Here is a 22,242-nt window from a genome sequence, read left to right on the forward strand (position 1 = left end):
ATCTATGGTAGTTATTAAGGGAATTTATGGTAGCTATTAAAAGAACTACTCAATGTAGGAACCATAATTATGTACATACATACATATTTTTTATTTGTTTGTTTGTTTGGCATTAGAAATACGCTATGTACTAACCAAGAAATAAATGCTTTATTTTATATTATTTTATTACTATTGATGACAGTTCGATCCCGTGTCCTTCTCTCTCTCCCACTTCACTTCCTGTCAATAATTAACTGTCCAATCACAATAAATGGCAAATATCTTATAAAAAAAACTTTTTTTTTAACCTTTTTATAACTAAAACCAAAGAACATACTGGTGTCCTCTACTCTAAAGGCTTTTAAAATGAACCAAACATCATAGTGCATGATGATTACATAATAAGCCAGAGTTTACACAGAGATCAAGTTCGTCACATGCAGGGGTCGAGCTGACCTGACGTCTGTCCATGTATCTGGCACAAGAGTGTTAGAAGTGGCTCAAACGCTGCTGGACAAACACACTGCGGATCCCCACATGATGCAGCAGCTGCAAACATCTTGAACCTCTGGAAGTCACACTTCATCCTGAAGCTAGAAGATACCTGCCAGACACACTAGCTTCTGTACAGCGGCACTCAACGGTGGCTAAACTGAGCCCAGTTAACACCACAGACTGCTGGAGAACAATGCGCTGCTTTGTGAAACACTATATACCCAGTGTGTGTCTACAGAAGAAAGCCATGCAGTTTCACAGAGAGTTATGTGTATTACCTTTGCCTGTGTTCTGGCTTGTAAAAAGAGGCATTATTTGATTCTCAAACACTGCTGTATGAATCACCAAGACTGAGTGGGTCGTCATCTCACAGATTATTATTAATGCAACTGTTTGTAGGAAGGCCCCTTTTAAAGGATTACAAAAAAAAAAAAAAAAAAAAATCTGTCATCATGTACTTATGTTAATTATGTATGTTTTATTTTATTCTAAGTGGAAAAGAACTGAGGCAATGGACCTCCAAAATAAATAAATAAATTATTTAAAAACACCATAACAGTCCGAAGTCATAATTTTCGGATAATCTTGCCCTCCGCCTTCACACATATTCAAACTGGCACACTGTGTTCAGTTCATTAAGAGACAAGGAATATAGTGCACTATTCAATGGTTGTTAAAGGTATTGAAAATAGTGCCTAGGACCTTCAGCTAAGTATTTTATTTAATGTTCCATGCGTTAAGAACGTCATATAATAGCTAAAGCTAAAGCCATAAAAAAAAAGTTTACTTAAATCACTTGAAATAAATGAATCCACTGGATTTCTTCCTCAAGGACTGAAATGTCTTCTAATGTGTTTGCTTTCAGGTGTAATAAATAAATGTGCTTACAGTGTGGTTCATATGGTGGAGGCGGATCTCCACACGGGATACACTCCATATCCTGGAACCCACTCAACTTCGTCTTTCTGTAAAATCTGAAAGATTAAAATGCATGTTCTTTTATTTGCATTAATAATATTAATAAAAAAAATTGCATGATTTATTTTTGGGTTTAGCAATCAATTGAGAATTGTAATTAATAACATCATATAACAATTAATTATTCAAAACATATTGCATATTTTAAAAGTTTGGGGTCAGTTTTTAAAAGAAATGTACACACATATGCACCAAAGAGGCATTGAATATCTCAAAAGTGACATATATAATGTTCTAAAAATATATTTTTTTTTTAAATAAATGCTGTCGATCAAACAACTTAAGTCAAATACAATTTAAAGTCGACAGTAGCTGATCCATTTTACAATCAGAATAGACTTGTTTACAAGACACATTTTTGCTGTGATATTTTTTTATTTGTTGGATTATGTACATATGCATTCCCTCTCGCTGCTTTTCAATTGAATTTCTCTGATAGCAAGAAAAAGACATAAGAAAAAAAAGACATTGACAGCATTAACTAATGAATCAGCGTTGAGGGAAAACTATCCCATACAACATGAGAAATATTCCAGCATCATTAACAGCCCCACGAACATATTCTTCTAGAATGATGTAGATGAACTATGAAGGTAATGTGAAGAGTTGCCTTCAGCGTGTCGTACTGTGCCAAAGCACTTAATTATGGGTAATCAAAAGTTATTAAGAAACTTATCTGGTGGGAGCAGGATGCTGCTGTGGGGAAACTAGGAACTCTTGCAGCGAAAAGCAGGTCTCTGGAAACCTGACATGTTTTAGCTTCCAGGGCATGTCTGGGCCTTGGGTTTATTTCCCTGACCTGGACTTTAAACTCTTTAAACTCAGAAATCTTCGGCTTCGCTTGCGGCTGGAGGACAATAGTGCATGTTTAAACACTCTTAAAAATAAAGCTTTTATTATTATTTCTTTTTTTGGCACTGGTTAAGAACCTTTAACATCCATGGAATGTTTCAGTTCCACAAAAGGTTCTTTATAGTGGATTTTCTATTTGTTCTTTTTTAACTAAAGTTCCAAAGTATTTTTTATTTGTTTTTTGTGTAAAGAACATTCGAATAATCTAAAGAAACTTTTTTACCCCATAAACCGAGAATGGGTAGATTACTTACAAATTGTAATCCATTACTGATTCCAAATTACAAGACAAAAATCTTAGTAATGTAAACCATTGACTACTTTCAGAAAAATGCTGGGTTATATACAACCCAGCGCTGGGTAAAATATGGACCGACCCAGCAACTGGTTGTTCTGACCCAGCGGTTGGGTTAAATGTTTAGCCCAACCTTCTGTGTAGTAACCCAACTGCTGGGTCAAAACAACCCAGTTGCTAGGTCTGTCCATATTTTACCCAGCGCTGGGTTGTCTATAACCCAGCATTTTTTATAGTGAGCCCACTTCTTTTAAGATACTAGTTTCTATCAGATTACTTTTGACCCATCTTGTTTTTCACAGTGATTTACTGAAAGGTTTTTGGGGAACCCTACAGCATCCCTCTTTTGAACCTTTATTATATTCCGACTTAAGCTTGCAGTTTCTGAAAACGCCCATCATCCTTTATTCTATGCGACTATGTTTTATTGCTGACTCACCCGGGCAGGCAGTCTCCGCATACGGCGTTGCTTGTGGTGGAGCAGTTCCCCTTCTGGAAGCGGTTGAGGAGGGAACAGTCCAGACAGGGCTTGCATTTCTGCAGGCTGCGGTCCTCTTTGAAGCGACTGGCTCTGCAGGGCACACACTGGGCATCCTCCCCATAGCCAAAGCCACATTCCTGCGAGGATTAACGCAAGATATCTCACTGCCGAGGAAGGGATGGGCGAGGGAGAGCCGCGCTAAAGAAAAGCACCAATGTGGACTAACAAGAGGCCGAGATGAAATAATGATCACAGTATGTGTCTGTGTGTGTGTGTGTGTGTGTGTGTGAGATCCCCCTGCGGAACAAAGGCCAAGCTTCTTTTGAGAGAGTCTATCTTACACAGGCAATAATCTCCCTGACTCTCACGGGATCAATGAACAGCCTTCTGCTCCGGGCCCCCGAAGGGCTCCGCATTTGAATCAGAAAGGCCCACGGGGACGCCCATTGTTGGTTTACTGGGAGTTTATTGCAGAGGTTTTGTCAGACCTCTCTTCGGCTAAAGTGTGCACAAGAGATATTGATATTAGAAGTTTAGCATAACGGAGAAAGCGGAAAAAATCCCTTAAACTAAGGGATTTACTGAGATTGAAGATTTTACGTTTTAGTAGCGCAAACACAAAGGATTTAAGTTTGCACATATAGTGTCGGCACAATAAACTTTGCTTTCTCTGTTAGGTTCTAACCACAGAATCAGGAATGCACCCACATTTCTAAATTAAATAAAAATGATCAAATGTAATTATAAAATGTAAATCAAATTTCAATTTATAATTTTACATCTTATAAATAAATTATACATTACGAATAAATCATAAGATAAATGGATTGCTAACCTAAAAATACATTAAAGATTAAAGATAAATTCATAAAAATAAGAAATAAAAATGCTAAAGTTAAATTAAATGCATTAAACTGACCAAAAGTGGCAGTAAGAACGTAAAAAATATATATAATAATAATAATAATAAATGCATTTGAAATTTCTCTTTGACAAAAACATTCACAGTTAAAAAAAAAAAATTAAGAAGCTGTTTTCAACATTGATAATACCAATAAAAAATGTTTCTCAAGCAGCAAAAATGCATATTTGATTTATTCTAAAAGGATCATGCGACACTAATGACATAAAACATCACAGGAATAAATTCCATTTAAAAATATATTACTTGTAAATAACAAACATAAAAAGTTGTTTTAATCTGTGGTCATATTTAACAGAATTACTGTTTTTACTGTATTTTTGATCAAATAAATGCAGCCACGGTGAGTATAAAAGATAAAAACATCTTAGAACAGTATAGAGCACATATAATAGAAATTGTAGTATAAATGTGTGTGTGTGTGTGTGTGTGTGTGTGTGTGTGTGTGTGTGTGTGTGTGTGTGTGTGTGTGTGTGTGTGTGTGTGTGTGTGTGTGTGTGTGTGTGTGTGTGCCAAAATCTATACAGTAGATATCAGTTCCTCCAAATGACTTTAGGACTCATGTTCTTTTAGGAAAATGTCTTCATTCAGGGATGAAACATGACCCAGACATGTTCTTGACACAAATAGTGATCTGTGTACACACGCAAATCCAAAATCATGAAAGAAACATGAAGAGAGGTCTCAATGTCTAGAACTCTCAGCGCTCTTGAATAAAACAAGACACCACCCTTTGCATTGTTCCCTAAAAAAGAGGCCTACAGTATTTCATTCGCTCTAAAACAGTGCAGTCTGGGTAATAATATGAGGCAGACTGTACAGTACATATGCAACGTCTAAGAACAACATGACAAAGAGACCACAGGGAAAGTTTCTAAGATTATAACAAGAGAACAGAATACAGTGGTCTATCTAAGCAACTAGTAGCAAAACACTAGTATTTTCTCACAAGCGAGACTGGGAAGATGTTTCTAATGGGTTTAGAATGGTCTTTTCTCGAACACCATGTTGGACTTTTACGCTTTCCCACATTAAGTTTGACATTAAGAAGTGAAATGCAAGCACATTTTAATTTTTCTTCCAGGCTCCAGGATCTAAACTGAAATCTTAAGTGCCGCTTAATTAGCATTACTCAGAACAGCCTGGTCCACCCACTTCAATAAACAATCCCAGAGTCTCTTCCAAGCTCTGCTGACAGTAATCAATCTGGAGTACACTTGTTTGTTTTTAATCCTTTCCACATTGATATAATTCTTGCGGGGATGCATTCAGCTTTCACTGAGCCAGATTTCTCAAAACCATAAGTGAAGCGAAGCTTTATGGGATTCAAATAATGCCTTATGCAACTATCCAACCCAATTCATCAATCAAGACATTTCTCAGAGAAACCCACCAGCGATGTGACACTAATTCAAAACACAGAGTTTCCAGCCTGGTTCTGACTAAAAGTTCCCGTGCTCTCTCTTGATTCGTGTCAGCTAGAGGAAGTCTGTGCAAAAATGAAAATTCTGTCATCGTTTGCAAACCTCGTTATGAGAGCAAATGCAGAATATCTGGAATCAACGGACGCAAATGAGTTTTGACATACAGGGTGCAGCAGGGTTTCTGCTGAATGACTTAGAGTTGGTTTCCCACACAAAGCTATTGTGTGGCATCAGACGACTATGTAGTGCACACAAGTCGGCTTGATTGCTTAAAAAAAATATCGATACTGTGAAATATTTTTACAATTTAAAATAACTAATTTCTACTTGAATTTAAGCTACATGTTACTGGTTGTAAAATAATATCATTACTATAAATACCATTTTTATAAAAAAATAAAAGTATAATATAATTAATTTATTATTTATAAAAGTAATAATAATACTGTAAAACGATAATATTGTAAAATATTGTTACAATTTAAAACGTTTCAATTTGAATATTTATTTTAATGTATATAATTAATATACATAATATAAATATATAATTAATTTACATATAAATGTGTAATTTATTCCAGAGATGGTAGAGTTGATTTTTTTATTAGTGTCACATGGTTATAATCAGCTATTAATGGTCCTCAAGTTATTACTGGTTATTATCAAAGCTGAAAACTTAACATTTTTGTGGAAATTATGATATATATATTTTTAAGGATTCTTTCTTGACTAGAACGATCAAAAAAAACTGCATTTATTTGTAATATACATCTTTTGTTTCATTATAAATGTCTTTGCTGTGACTTTTGGGTGATTTCAAGTGTCCTTAGAGTAAAAGTTATTGCACATTTTTGAACGATACAGTATTGTGGTTTCCACAAAAATACTAAGCAGCACAACTGTTTTCAACGCGGATAATAAGAAACGTTTCTTGAGCACCAAATCTAAATGGCATTTCATAAAAAATATTTTCAAAAAAATAAAAATAAAAAACAGTTATTGTAAAGTGTAATAATAGTATGACAATTTGAACTGTAATTTTGACGCTTTATAAACAACACAATCTGTCACAACCACATCTCCTCAAACAATCCCGTTCCCACCAGTCGCATTCCAGCAGAGGAGCGTCATGCAGAGAAAAGTGAGAGTTTGATATCACCCTGCACTGTTGTTTTTTCCCCAGCTGCCCCTTCCCAAGTCAGGTCACCCGTACCCGCCTGCATTTCCACCACACTGAGCTGGATTAGAGAAGAGGCTCATATATCATTAACGTGGAGATCGGCTTCAAACAGGGGCCTTCTTTCTACACCGCGATCCAGTTTCCCAGCTATGGCACACATGGATTACCGGCCAGCGTGAGAGAGCCAGTGACAAGAGCTCTCCACAAAGCCTTGCTCAGGGATCAGACGGGGTTAGAGAAGACCAAGTTGGCTTTCTCAACACAGGCCCTCTAAAGCCTGCATATAGACTGCCTGAACAGAAGGACAGATGTTGTTGCCCGGCTGCTGCCCATATAAGACCTTCCTCTCCAGCAGGGCATGAAGAATCGGGAGGGAAGGGGAATGAAAGAGGTATGGTCACTCCGTTTGAAGGCATGATGCCATTCCTGGAGAGATAATCAACAACAGAGCGAAGAAGGGGGAATAGAAATCTAAGGAGCTCTGTAACCCCCTGTGGTTTGTCTGTTGGAGTGTGCTGCTGGGATCTTCCAGCGTTTAGAAGTTCAAACAGATAGCTGCACCTGAGATAAAAGCCATTCAGGCTCACAAATACAGCTAAGAATGCATCTGCGTGTCAGAGCCGTGGCTTCGTGGTTTTCACTGTGAGCTGTGGTGCTAATATAAACAGGACGGGTTTGAATCTGGCTCGCGACATTTCGTAATCCAAACTGGACATCAGATATAAACCAATGAGGATTAAGGCTCCCGAATATGGCTCTGAAAGTGTCTATGTGACGGAGCTGTGGCTTAGTAGTTTTCGCTGTGGTGCTAATGTAGGCAGTAGGAGTTTGAATCTGGCTCGCAACACTTCCTGATTCTGTTTCCCGAACATTTTCTGTCCTTTCCCTGTTATCATTTGAATAAAAAAAAGCCATTAGTGGAATGTATCTACATGTCAGAGTTGTGGCTTAGTAGTTTTCACTGTTAGCTGTGGTGCTAATATAGGCAATAGGAGTTCAGATCTGGCTTACAACATTTCATAATCTTAACTAGACATCACAAATAAGCCAATGAGGATTCAGGCTCCCAAATATGGCTCTGAAAGAGTACGCGCATTAGAGATATCGCTGTGAGAAGTGGTGCTCAAAAGGGCAACTGGAGTTTGAATCTGTCTTGCAATATTTCCTTATTTTAGCTGGACATCATATAAAAACAAATGAGTATTTAGGCTCCTGAATATGGCTCAGATGTGTCTACCTGTCGGAGCTGTGGCTATCATATCATAGTAGTTATCATATTAAGCTGTGGTGCTCACAAGGACAATGGGTGTTTGAATCTCATTCGCAAAATTCATAATCCTCAATGGACGTCAGATAAAAGCCAATGAGAACTCAGGCACCCAGAAGTGGCTCTGAATGTGTCTTTATGTCAGAGCAGTGGCTTAGTAGTTAGCACTGCAAGCTGTGGTGCTTACAAGGACAACAGGAGTTTGAATATGGCTTGCAACATTTCCTAAACCTAGCTGGACCTCAAATAAAAGCCAGTAAGGATTCAGGCTCCCAAATATGGCTCAGAATGTGTCTATGTGTTGGAGTTTGAGCTGTGGTTCTTGTATTGGCACCAGAAGTTCAAATATTGCTCACAACAGTTCCTAATCCTATTTTTCCAATAATTACCTGTCCTTTCCTTGTTATTACTTCAACAAAAGGTGTAAAAGGAAGTCACAACAGGAGCTAATGGTTTTCCCCAAACACACCTCTTGTCTACCATTGGTCTGACAAACAGGCAGAACTGCTCCAATACAATCTATAAAAAATGGTGTTCGAAAAAAGTAGTATACATGCTTATATTGAGCCGTAGTGCTCATGAGGGCAATCCGAGTTTGAATCCGACTTGCAACATTTCCTAATCCTGTTTCCTACTTCATTTCCTGTCTGCTTCCTGCTGCTGTTTAAACAAAAAAAAAAAGAAGTCAAAAGAGGTCAGTACACATTATATAAGACCCTAACTAACAGGCATGTTGCAATAAGACTAAATTATTGTCTGTGTAGAGATATGAGGAGTACAGTGCAACCTAAATTAAATGTATTAAATTGAAAGTATTTTACACATGCATACAGATATGTACACTTCTGCTATAAAATGAAAGGTAAGAATGCCTCCTCTATTCTTTCCAAACACCTGTTTTCACAGTGAAGAATCACCCAAGAACAGTCTTGTCTTAGAGGACTCACCAAACCAGTACCTGCAAGTACCATTTTCCCACTATCTCCAGATCAGATTTGAGTGAGAATGCCAAGCAAAACAGCAGGATGGATGTGTGATAGAGGAGAACGCAGGATGAAGTAAAGCATGTTCAGACACACAGCAGCATATTTAAAACCCAAAAACACTGAACGGTCCTGCTCATCAATACTTCCTATCAAAGCTAAGAGTGAACTTCTTACTTCAGCCAGCAGGGAAGCTTTAAGGGAGAATCTCATAAAACCTGTCAAGAGCACAGCTGGGTCATATTTCACCCCAAAATCAAAGGAAGAAAAATTATTATATTTTGCTAAAAGTTTTGCGGGTTTCCTTTAGCATGCAATCCTCCATGACGCTAAGCAGTCAGGAATGTGTGAATGTTTATGAGGTCTGTTTTGAAGATCTGCATTCATCTGCATAGGGATGAATCCATTGACGGATTAAGAAGATAATTCATCAAAATTCCTAATTTACTTCCAGAATCATTCAAAGCAATAGCAATGAAAGTCATCATTTATTCACTCTCCTATCTGTCCAAGCTGTTCTTTGTCAGATTTGTGAAGAGATCTTTTGAGTTAGATCTTTTCAAGGGTGATGAGCAAGACGACTGTGAAACATCTGTGCTTCTGTCTTCAAAATGTATATGATACTACATAAAACTTATATAAAACAACATTGTGTTGCCCTGTCATTATTGGCAGCCGATGCATAAAACATCATTAAAACACATTTAATAAATGTGTTTAAATCGTTGTTAGAGCTCACCTGACCGATTCATTCTCAAATCAAACTGACTGGGTTCTCGAGACACGGTGATCTTGTTGCATGCAAAATTTCTGAATAACATGAGGCTGTGTAAATGATTTCTTTTTGTCTGAACTATAACAATCACAAAATGCCAATCAACAAAACTTCGTCTTGGCTGTTATCACCTTTTTTAGTGTTGGTGGGGGTTTTACAAGCTGTTTGACGACTAGTAATATTTCTGAGAAACCGCAAAAGGGCATCGTGTGAACCGTTCTTCTGTTCTTACAAACAAATCGTCTGGAAGAGCTTCTGACACTAAAACGGCAAAAAAACTAAGGTTTTTCTGTTGTTATCTATTTCTAAGGTTAAGTGTAATTTGCAAAAAATAATGACTCTTTTCAAACAGGTTTCCCAGCACCCCTCCTGTCTGCCATTGGTCACAACAAACAGATAGCCCCGCCCCCAAACCTACACCATTGGTTGAGCGACTGATGCTGTTGTGGGGCAAGTAAGGATGTTCCTTACAAACAAAGCAAGTTTTGATAACACCACAGAGACCAAGTGTTTCAACATTTTTTTGTGAAAATAACATTGGTATCTGTGTATTATTTAACTGGGATAAAAGAAAGTATTTTGACATCGAAATGAAACTAATCGAAAGTAACTCAACCACCACGTGATATTGTCCTTGGCTCTAAAGAATAGGGTAAACCGCATGTGTTTGAATGGAAAAGTAAGCAATCATTCACTACCTTCTCAGGCCCCAAAGCATTAATTGGGCTGAAAACATCTGAAGCGTATAACCAATAAGTGTGAGTTCAGGTGTGCCAACATTAAAAGAGCATGTGCACTACATCTGTATACATCCAAAAGCCTGATGTACCTGCATTTACCCAGGCATAAACTGTGTAATGATTTACAGACTTCAGAAATACCCCAGACCTCCGTTTAGATTAGGTTTATACAAAACCACAACATTTCTCAACATGCCATGTTTACAAGGCCTTGAGATTCTCAGGGGAATGGCGATGACATTAAAAGGCGCAAGGAAAAACAGAAGATTGTGAGGAGAAGTCTGGGTGTAACTGATTAAAACGTGGCCAGCGGTTTACCCTCTCTCTTAATGAAAAGGAGGAAGCAATAAATTACTGGTCAGGACAAGCTATTCAAATCATTGGCATCCCCTCTTTGTTGGTGAACTCTTTGTTTTTGGCCAGTTTGGTCTTGAAGTCTTTCACGAACGCTGATGGGAACACGTCTCTCGGTCCCAGATTTAATCGCATACGGGGTCTTTTTTTAAAAACAACTCAAAGTATAAGTGTCTAAATATATCTGAGTATTAATCTGACTGAGATAAGTTCCAGAATTGAGCTCAATGGGAACCAATTCAAAGGAACAGAGTGCTTCGGATATGATGTAATCTTTTAAGCAAATTCAAAATACTAGTTTATATGTGCGCCAAAAAATGAATAACCTAGTGAAGAATTGGCAAACCTTGGATAGCTCTTGTCCAGCATCACACTGCCGGCAGGGAATACAGTTTCCGAACTTATCCTTGTATTCCTGTTCCCTGCAAACTCTTCTCTCCTCTGCCATGACTGCAAACTGTTAGGAACATGAATCAGACATGGCTAATTATTCCAGAATATCATTGGAGGTTTACCAAATTGGAGTGCATGCAAATGTGTAAACGGTGGTGTACGGTCATTTAGAGCACGTGTCAGAAAATCAGTTTTTTTTACTCTTAAAGCATAAAGTGTTAGTATGAATGAAACATACCATAACACAGAGTTGAAGGACGAGTATCCTCTGAAGAGAAAAGGTGGAGAGGATCAAAGCCCGGGGCATTGTGAAAGGTCTTTCCCACATACACTGTGAACACAGAAATCCTTTGATGAATGATTACTGCAGGACACTATTTGCATTATCTTTCATAACTGTGTGAACACCAAGCAAACAGGGATAATTATAAATAAATACCCTTTTTAATGTCCATAATAAAGCTACTGCATGTTGAAACCACACATCAAAATATTAGAAATGCTTTGTAGATGTTTAATATTTAATTTTAAAAGAGGTTATACATTTCCGGAGTTGGATACAGATGGCGATACTTAAAAACAGGGTAACATTGGCTGATAATGATCGATCAGACTCAATTTTCATAGATTTCGCCTACATAAACATTCTGGTCTATACTGTTATACTCAGAAAATATTATAAATAAAACATTATTACAGCATAAAAAACAGTGTAGCCAATAGGACGAAATAAAATGAGGTCCCTTGTATTAATTATAAGCTGTAAGTGTTTTGTTCGTGTAGTTTTTTGAAGATGCAGGCTTTCGGATTCATATTACGCGCGATCAAAGCAGCGCTGCAACTGTGTGCAAAACTTTTCTTACCGATAATCAACGAGTCGCTCGCGAGATCGCCCTCTCCTGCGGAAAGCTGTTCGGGAACGGGATGTGTTCCAGTGCGCTCGCGCTGAGGTCTGAACCCTTCCAGAGTCCAGCCCTGGAGTCAAAGCTCAGATGAAAGCCTGCGGTCTGATGCCTGTAATCTGATCTCCCATCAGCATGTGCATCAAAGCTGCAGACACGAGTCTGTTTATTCACTTACACCCCTTCATATGTTAATCCGAATATCTGCAAGTGCACAGACTCCAAGTGAACACGGGAGAAGCCTAACTGCATGATCCCGAGGCGGGCACGGCTCGGTCTTGTGTGTGATCTGATCTGATCTGCTGCGCGTGTTTGATGCAGAACTCCCTTTCATCTCAGTGACGTCACCTGGCGAGCAGCGATTGGCTGGAGCGTCCGCAGGCAGAGGAACCTTTTCACATCGAGTTTATTAATGTCCTGTTTTAACTTCACACGAGTTCAGTTTCTTGAAATCAAATCTCTTGCATTCACTGGCTAAAAAAAAAAGAGTATTTGGAGTACACTGGAGTCACACTTAAACTCTTTGTCTAGACCTAATGATTACTAAATTAAGTTCTAAAGTAATTTCAATATTCAATATGTACTGGATGCTCTCTGCTGGTCATTTCAGAAAATTACAGTCAAGACTTTTACGCATATTGCTGCGTTTATTCTGTCGATATATATTTATAAATAAATAATATATATGTGTGTGTGTATACAGTGGGTATGGAAAGTATTCAGACCCTCTTTTTGCTCTTTGGACCATGTGATATTTCAGTTTTTCTTTTTTCTGTCAAAATGGGGTGCTGTCTGTACGTTAATGAGGGGAAAAAATTAACAGAGTGAAAATTTTAAAATTTAAGAGAGTCTGAATACTTTCCGTACCCACTGTATATATATAAAAATATTGTTTAAAGAATCCGCCATATCCCCCAAGAAGCAAAGATCATTTCACTTTGTCTTTGTGTGACTTTATTTACACACACACACACACACACACACACACACACACACACTTGTTTGTTTTTGGGAAAAGTGGGGACATCCCATAGGCGTAATGGTTTTTATAATGTAGAAACTGTATATTCTATCGCCCTTCACTAACCCTACCCCTAACCCTAACCCTCACAGGAAACTTTGTGCATTTTTACTTTCTCAAAAAAACTCATTGTGTATGTTTTATAAGCGTTTTGAAAAATGGGGACATGGGTTATGTCCTCATAAGTCACCCTCTCCTTGTAATACCTGTGTCATACCCATGTCATTATACAGAGTTGTGTCCTGATATGTCACAAAAACATGCCCACACACACTGTCTGAATCCAAACTCTTTGTTGTATTGATGATTGATCTTGTCGAACACATTATTTTGATCTTTCAGTGTTGTATTCATCTCGAATCTGAGCATCATGGTATGGAACAGATTCACTACTTGTGCCACTGAATTCATCTGGAAGGATATTCTTATCAGTTTTCTATCAGCAGTGAAATATTAATCTGCATGGTTTATATATACTGTGTGTATATATATATATATATATATATATATATATATATATATATATATATATATATATATATTTAATCCAAAGGCATTTTTATAGAGGGCATTTTACCCCTAACCTCATTAACACCGTACTTCTTCTTTCATTTTCATAGTCTTATATTTAAACTATAAATTGTATTATTATTATTTAAATATTGTTATATCCACGTTATCACATTAAACCATTTACACCTCATTAACACCGTACTTCTTCTTTCATTTTCATAGTCTTATATTTAAACTATAAATTGTATTATTATTATTTAAATATTGTTATCTCCACGTTATCACATTAAACCATTTACACTGAGAAAAAAAAATACAACTGCCCTGAATTTTGGGAATATACAAACAAGAAATGATGGTGGAAGTTGTACTTTTAATCTAAATTACAACGCCAGTATGTGAGCGTTTAATGAGTGAGTCACTGATTCGTTCAAACGAATGATTCATCAGATGTTTATGCATGGACTATTGAAACTGGACTCAACCGATTCGTTCAGAACACGGAATCATTCAGTAATGAATCGGCTGGTTTCTGTGAGATGCGCCGTGGTTCAGCCTAAAATGTAAGTGACCTAATATTATTGTACCTTCTTATTAAACTGTTTATTGAACTGCCTGTGCCCAGAGTTTTATTCCAACCCTGCTCCAACACGCATAGCGTGTAGTTTTCAGATAAGCCTAAAAGACTTGATTAGGTGGATCAGGTGTGTTTAATAGAGTTGATCGGTTTAATAGGTTGCCAGGTCTGTGTAATAAATCCGACCAAATAGTTAATTAAATATTGCCTCTAAGTAGCTTAATTCCGCGGACTTGGCACCACTGCAGCATGCAAATAAACCAAACACACCTGGATGTAAGGAAAGCAAAAAGGGACAAATGTCTTGCTATTCTGCAGCATAGTAAAATGATTCTCACACTCCAATTAATGTTCTATTCTTTTTTTTATTCATCTTGCAATTGTTCCTTTGTTTTTGTCTTATGTCAAAGTTTTTGTTTCAAAGTTTAATTTGTTTCATTTTTTCCAGTGGGGAAGTTGTGGGTGGGGAAGTTGTGGCCTAGTGGTTAGAGAGTTTGACTCCTAAGGTTTTAGGTTCGAATCTCGGGCTGGCAATACCACAACTGAGGTGACCTTGAGCAAGGCACTGAACCACCAACTGCTCCCTGGGCGCCGCAGCATAAATGATGCCCACTGCTCCGGGTGTGTGTGTTCACAGTGTGTGTGTGTGTGTGTGTGTGTGTTCACTGCTCTGTGTGTGGACTTAAGATGGGTTAAATGCGTATGAGTATGAGTCACCATACTTGGCTGAATGTCACTTCACTTTATTTTTCCATTGCAAATTAGTGTAATCTGTCCGTGCTGACATCCAAACTCAGTGAATTATATTACTGTTTGCATATAGAGCAACAATACATTTGAACTAATATTCTATTCGATTAATCTGTTTACCTTCTTACTGATACAGTGGAATATAGTTCCTCATATAGGTCAAACCTAAATGAAAAAAATTCTAAAATACAAAAATCAAGGTGTTTATCCATTTGTCTTAAAAAATAATAATAAAGCTATTTCAATAGATGGCAAACTTGATCACATCTCCTCAAAAAACAATGTAAAGTTCAGAAGAAGTGGTTGCTGGACAAAAAGAGGCCAACCCATTTTTATTTCAGAATTAGAAAAAAACAAGCTTGCCATTTCAGCTAGATTGTACTTGAATGGGGGTGGACACTGATAAATGGGTAAAAAGGTGTAAGGGAAACAGGTCAAAGGGAATCATTTAAGATTTTAAAGGGAACTTGAACAGAATCACTGTTTCACGGCTAATCACGAGCCGAATTACATCAACTCTGCGCTGGATATTAATATCCAAAGTATAGTGGAAACACTATTAATTAACACAGTAACAAGATCGGCAGTTTAAGACATTAACTTGTATGCACGAATCTTAAGATACTTCTCTTTTCAATATGAATAAGGCTTTATTAGATAAATATAAGACATATAAACTTATCTTACACAAGCACACGCACTCACACATTCATACAAGTCGCAGGAAGATCGAAAGTGACGAAAGAATGCGTTTAAGAGAATGAAAATGTGAAATCCCAAGTTTACTGCAATACGTTAAATTGCATAGACATGAACAACCATCAATCACGTAATTAGCCCTCGCATTGAGTTCCTCAGTGAGGTTAAAATTATATCAGATACACCAGTACAGATCAGAGCCTGGAGGTTACTTGAGTTGCCAGTGTAAAGGGAGTCCCCTTTGTTGTCTTGGAAAGGGGGTTTCCCGATGTCGCTGATTGGCTGGAAGGTCAGTAGTCGTTGAAGTGAGTCTTGGGAAGCCCGTGGTTTGTAGTTTATTCAGTGAAGGGAAAAAAATCATTATCAATTAAAATGTTTATGTGTGCATAGGTGCATTCTGATTCATACACAACATTTATGGTTCCATGTATATTTATTCTAATGCATGTTTTGCACACAGCACACAAATGTTTTTTTTAAGCTTTCAGTGCATAAAGCAAGGCGAGGCAACTACGCAAGAATTGTAGTATGTTTGTGTAAAGGGAAACATACATTCAGAATCGACTGCTACACCCTAAAGCATAGGGTTATGATTGATGTTTGGTTTAAACAGCCTGCCGCTTATATACACTCAGAAAATCTTCCAGATTTGTGGACATTGACACAGGGATCAATATTAGGTGGCTACATTTGACCATTTATAAAAACCATTTCAGGTTTAAAAAGTGTTTCAACATTGCATCTACTGATTTACACATTAATTGTTATTTGAATTCTCAATCAGTAGGTTATTTAACCATGTATTAATGTTATTGAAAGGCGTTTGTCTTTCAACCTCATTATTTACATGCAATGCAGACATTCCCCAACCTTTTGTCATCTGAACCTCTTTCACATTATGTATTCACTTTAAAGGGATAGTTCACCCAAAAAGTACAATTCTGTCATTAATTTCTCACCCTCATGTCGTTTCAAACCCGTAAGACCTTTGTTCATCTTCAGAACACAAATGAAGATATTTCTGATGCATTCCAAGAGCTCTCTGACCCTCCCGAAGACAGCAAGGGCCCAAACACGTTCAAGGCTCAGAAACGTAGCAAACACATCAGCAAAATAATCCATGTGACAACAGGGGTTCAACCGTCATTTCACGAAGCTACAAGGTTACTTTTGTGGACAAAGAAAATAGAAATAATGACTTTATTTAACAATTTGTCTCCTCCCGGTCATCCTAGTGCCATTTTGGGGAGTACACTGAACATAAACAACGTATGTTATTCTGCGTCAGCTGCATCACGTGGAGGAGATGTTCATACACAGCTTGAGTAGCAAGAGTTTGTTCAGTTTCAAATATTTCTTCCATTTTGTATTTTTGGGTAAGAATAAGCACTTCTTCCGGTACTAAGTGTCTTTCATTCCAACATAAGAAAACATTTCTGGAATCTGCATCTGAAAAAGCATGTATTTACACAGTTTATGTATCTCAGAGGGGACATGGATGCACTTAAACTCCAGATACAGATGTATAAAAAGACCTCGTGTTTTGAAATAATTAAAATTATTATAAAATAAATAAATAAAACCTTTGTGAAAATTGGCCACAAGGTGGCACTGTTGTAGGCAAATGAACTTGTTTTCTAGTAACTGCAACCTCATAGTTTCCATAAATCATTCAGATTCCTTGAATCAATCGATCATATTATTTATTTTTGCAAGAAATTAAATAAATGAATAGAAACAGTAGGCTACATTTACAGTATTTATGAGCACAGCTTATAATAATCAGCTTGTAAATAAATCTGCAAACCTCAAAATTATAATGTATTCTCAAATTATTTTTGATATGTCCTAATGATATTGAAAACATATTTGTCAAGTTTCCAGACATGATTGAATGTATTGTCATTATTATTCCTGAATATCACATATCCTTTATGTAAAAAAAAAGATAAAGGCACATTTTATATATATATATATTTCGACTGAAAATGAAAATATATTGAAGATGAACTTTTATATTGAACCGTGGTCCCTTCTAGCAGTTCTGTCATGAGCTGTTTACACTTAACTCATCTAGAAGAATGAAAAATATAAACAAGAAAGATTAATGAATGGATCATATGTGATACAATCCAAACAGTAGGCCTATACTAAAAAGTACTGTTTTGTCAGTGAAGAAGAAAAAAAAAAAAAACTTTAACATGCTATCTATGCACCCACAGAAATGCAAAATACAGACAGACAAGATTGTGCTTTGATGGAAGTCTGCCAGAGAAGTTTCTAACAATTCGTACTGGTGTTGGAGTATGTGGTATAATGCTTTACATCCACGCTGTAAAATATATAAATAAAGGCAGATCACTCCTGAAAAAACATTCTTTGGACGGCTGATGTACCAGAATTCTAGTGGCTTCCAGTGGCCCTAGGTTACTGTTCATATAATTGTGTGTGAAGTCTATTCAAATGTAATGGGGAGAAGTAGCAGAGCTAATGCTCCATGGGACAAGATTCCCCAGACCAAAAACAAATCTAGTACCAAACATTAGTAACCTGGAATTCAATGAAGTGTACAGTACAGAGGTGTACTTATTTAATTTGATTGGCAAATGATAAAAAGTCTCAGTGGATTGATTGTTTCTTTCCTGAAATGCATATTATTTACTTGGCTACCAGTCTTCATATAATTATTCAATATTTTATCATTGCATTTCATTATAAACCAATATCATTCAGTGTGAATGTTGCTATTATAACATACCTTATATATCTTAATAATATACTGACATTTAAATATGTATATGTTCATAAGCCTATATACATTTACTTCTCAAATGAATCTCTGCTTTGTCTTGTGGTTATTCAGTTATCTGACTCATTTGTCAAACTGCAATTATTAATAAAATAGTTGATTTTGTATTTTACATGCAGGACACTTAATGTGCGTGTGTGTGTGTGTGTGTGTGTGTTATTTTCTTTTATTTTCTTTAATAACACATTGGCTGATGCATCATCATCCAGCAAAACTTACATCTTAATTTTACTATTTTAAAGTAGATGCACATTGTTTATTTTTAGGTGTACTGTCCTTAATTTGAATAAAATGCATGTGTCTATATTCATTTAAATGTAAAAATTACTTTAATTGCTCTGTTGTTTACAGTGAGTAGAGCACATTTCCCAGTGGAATTCAGCTAAAAGCATCATGCATCTGCATTTATCTTTCCTTGGTGTCTATACTGCCCTCTTATGGATACTGTGATATTTACTTTAGCCCATTATGCTGCTAAAGCTATTGCTGAAATATTGCTAATATGTGCTGTGGGGAGAAAGCAAAACTGTCCTACTGGTGTTAATCTATTGCTGTATCACCATTGGTGTTAAAATCACTCTTTTTAAAAAAGAAAAATCTATTATTTTTGGATTTATTACATTTAAAAAAAATATCAATATTTTCATAACAGGCAGTTTCTGTTCTAAAAGACAATTAAGAAATATGAATAGGATTATGTATACGTGCAGTCTGGCACTCCTGATCATGGCACTTGCTGAGGAACTGCAGCTGCAAGAGAGCAATGGCCTTGGCTCTGGTTACTGAGTTATCCTGCTAGAAAAACAGCATGAAGATAAGGGTCACACAAACCATACACTAATGATATTAACGTCCTTGCCCTCATCACGTTTCCCTTCACCGTAGCCATTTATGTTATTAGCGGGAACGAACATGAAAAGAAAACATTGTATTTATAACACACAAATACTTGACCCAATACACTAAATCATACCCAATAAATTTATCCAAACCACTATGAAAGGCAGTTAACTTAAGGTTTAGTGAATTGAAATGTCAGGAAATTCCTGTATGCTGTAGTTTATTTACAGATTTAGGACATTTTAGCTAATGTTACAGTCACACCAGAACGTTTTGGAAAGTTGGTCCAGGTTTGTGTTTATACTGTGAATTATTTAAAATGTGCCAGTATTGTGTCTGTATATGGATTTTAATAATTTCTTCACATTAGTCCTCGTGTATTTGCTCTTATGTTTATTCCAGACTCTTTTCTATTTATTCTGTGCTTCACTGTTGACCAATATGACCAATCACTTCATAACATTTGATTATGAAAGGAGTCTTTCTTGGAGTTGTCATGTTTCATATAAAAAAAGAAAAAAAAAAAGAAAACCTGATGACCTGTACTGCATTACCAGAAAAGTCAGTGACTCATAGCAAGATTGCATTACTATTAAGCTGACTGGTGGATGGAGAAGAATGAGTCATTTGGTTACTTAGAAGGACATGCGAAAACACACTGTGTGTGTGTGTGTGTATGTGTGTGTGTGTGTGTGTGTTTGTGTGTGTGTGTGTGTGTGTGTGTGTATGTGTGTGTGTGTGTGTGTGTTTGTGTGTGTGTGTGTGTGTGTGTGTGTGTGTGTGTGTGTGTGTGTGTGTGTGTGTGTGTGTGTGTGGCTTGTGTGGGAGTTGTTTCAGTACAGTCTACAAATGGCTGCTTTTCAGGTAAACAGATGAGCTCTTCAAATGCTTTAAGCAAAATGTTTTTACACTTTTTTGAGTTATAACAAAAACAAAATGATGAAACAAACAAAAATAATAAAAAACAATAAAAACTGTTTTATATTAAATAAATGTTTATATAAGATGATTTATTTAAATCATAAATATAAATAGTTTATTATGTATAGTTTGCCATTTATACATAATTACATTTACTATGTAATAAATATATTTTTGATATATATTATTATTATAGTTTCCAGTTGTTATTTTCTGGGACAATAAAATGTGTACACAAGTCATAATAAATGTACAAAAATAAATGATGAAGGCATGATAAAAAAAGTTTCCAATACGATTTTAATGTGACCATTTAACAAAATGGTTGAATAGATAATTTCAATTCAGTTCAAGTTTATTTGTATAGCACTTTTTACTTTCACTGACTTCATATAGGCAAAATTATAAATTCTACTTCTTGTTACAAGTATGGTAGAACCATCACTTCTACCACAAAAGACTGCTTTTTAAGTTATCTTCCTGATGTATCCGAATTCCTTAGCATATCCAAAATCTCAGAACAACTTGATGATGAAACAAAAACTATGTACTCTCTCTTTTATAGCTTTTAAATACAGTTGCTCATTTACGCTTAAGGAAGGTTAAGGAAAACAGTCCGACACCATGGTATAATGAGCATACTCGAACCCTAAAGAGAACAGCCCGGAAAATGGTGCGCAGCTGGAGACAAATTCTTTGGAATTATTCGAAAAACTAGAGGTATTTCGTATTGCTTGGTGGGAATGTAACCTATCCATAGAAAAGCATTAAAAACTGCTAGATTCGATTACTTTTCTTCCATAAGAACATAACCCCAGACATTTATTCCAATACAGTGGGTAAATTAACAAAAAATAAAGTATCATCAAGTTTTGACATTTACCAACATCACAGCAGTGATGACCTTATGAACTACTTTACTTCTAAAATCGATACTATTAGAGATAAAATGGTTACCATTCAGCCTTCAGCTACAGTATCGCATCAAACAGTGCACTATAGACCCCCTGAGGAACAGTTCAACTCATTCTCTACTATAGGAGAGGAAGAATTGTATAAACTTGTTAAATCATCTAAACCAAGAGCAAGTATATTAGTATCTTAGGCTCTTATCATCTGATATCTCTGATATCTCTCTATTAGTGCTACTGGATCTTAGCGCTGTGTTCGACACTATTGACCACAACATTCTTTTGCATAGACTTGAACACTTTGTTGGCATTAATGGAAGTGCATTAGCATGGTTTAAATCATACTTATATGACCGGCATTAGTTCGTAGCAGTGAATGAAGATGTATCATATTGATCAAAAGTGCAGTATGGAGTACCTCAAGGCTCAGTACTAGGGCTGCTACTCTTCACGCTTTATATGTTACCCTTGGGAGATATCATCAGGAAACATGGTGTTAGCTTTCACTGTAATGCTGATGATACTCAGCTGTTTATTTCTTCGCGAGTCTAAAACTTGATGGTTGCTCTGTCAATTCTTCGTCATCAGTTAGGAACCTAGGTGTGTTGTTTGATCGCAATCTTTCCTTAGAAAGCCATGTTTCTAGCATTTGTAAAACTGCAATTTTCCATCTAAAAATATATATCTAAATTATGGCCTATGCTCTCAAAGTCAAATGCAGAAATGTTAATCCATGCATTTATGACCTCTAGGTTAGATTATTGTAATGCTTTATTGGGTGGTTGTTCTGCACGCTTAGAAAACAAACTACAGTTAGCCCAAAATGCAGCAGCAAGAGTTCTTACTAGAACCAGGAAGTATGACCATATTAGCCCGGTCCTGTCCACACTGCACTGGCTCCCTATCAAACATTGTATACATTTAAAAATATTGCTCATTACTTATAAAGCTCTGACTGGTTTAGCACCTCAGTATTTGAATGAGCTCTTGATACATTATAATCCTCCATGTCTGCTGCGTTCTCAAAACTCAGGCAATTTGATAATACCTAGAATATCAAAATCAACTGCGGGCGGCAGATCCTTTTCCTATTTTGCCCCTAAACTCTGGATTAACCTACCTAACATTGTTCGGGAGGCAGACACACTCTTGCAGTTTAAATCTAGATTAAAGACCCA

The 22,242-nt window shown here is 36.5% G+C and overlaps 1 protein-coding gene across 1 annotated transcript in view; it reads right to left on the bottom strand.

Moving 5' to 3' along the window:
* Positions 1-12,332, bottom strand: part of LOC113115279 (tumor necrosis factor receptor superfamily member 19-like) — a 27,741-nt gene extending 15,409 nt beyond the window's left edge. Inside the window, exons 1-5 of the mRNA XM_026282741.1 lie at positions 11,985-12,332; positions 11,360-11,452; positions 11,075-11,185; positions 3,042-3,220; positions 1,366-1,451 (exon numbers count right to left, since the gene is read on the bottom strand). Of these exons, the coding sequence (XP_026138526.1) occupies positions 1,366-1,451; positions 3,042-3,220; positions 11,075-11,185; positions 11,360-11,449 (466 nt within the window). The 5' untranslated portion in view covers positions 11,450-11,452; positions 11,985-12,332. The remainder of the gene's footprint in view (positions 1-1,365; positions 1,452-3,041; positions 3,221-11,074; positions 11,186-11,359; positions 11,453-11,984) is intronic.
* Positions 12,333-22,242: the final 9,910 nt, after the last annotated feature.

This window comes from Carassius auratus, chromosome 15 (assembly GCF_003368295.1).
Source record: "Carassius auratus strain Wakin chromosome 15, ASM336829v1, whole genome shotgun sequence".
NCBI classification, from domain to species: Eukaryota; Metazoa; Chordata; class Actinopteri; order Cypriniformes; family Cyprinidae; genus Carassius; species Carassius auratus.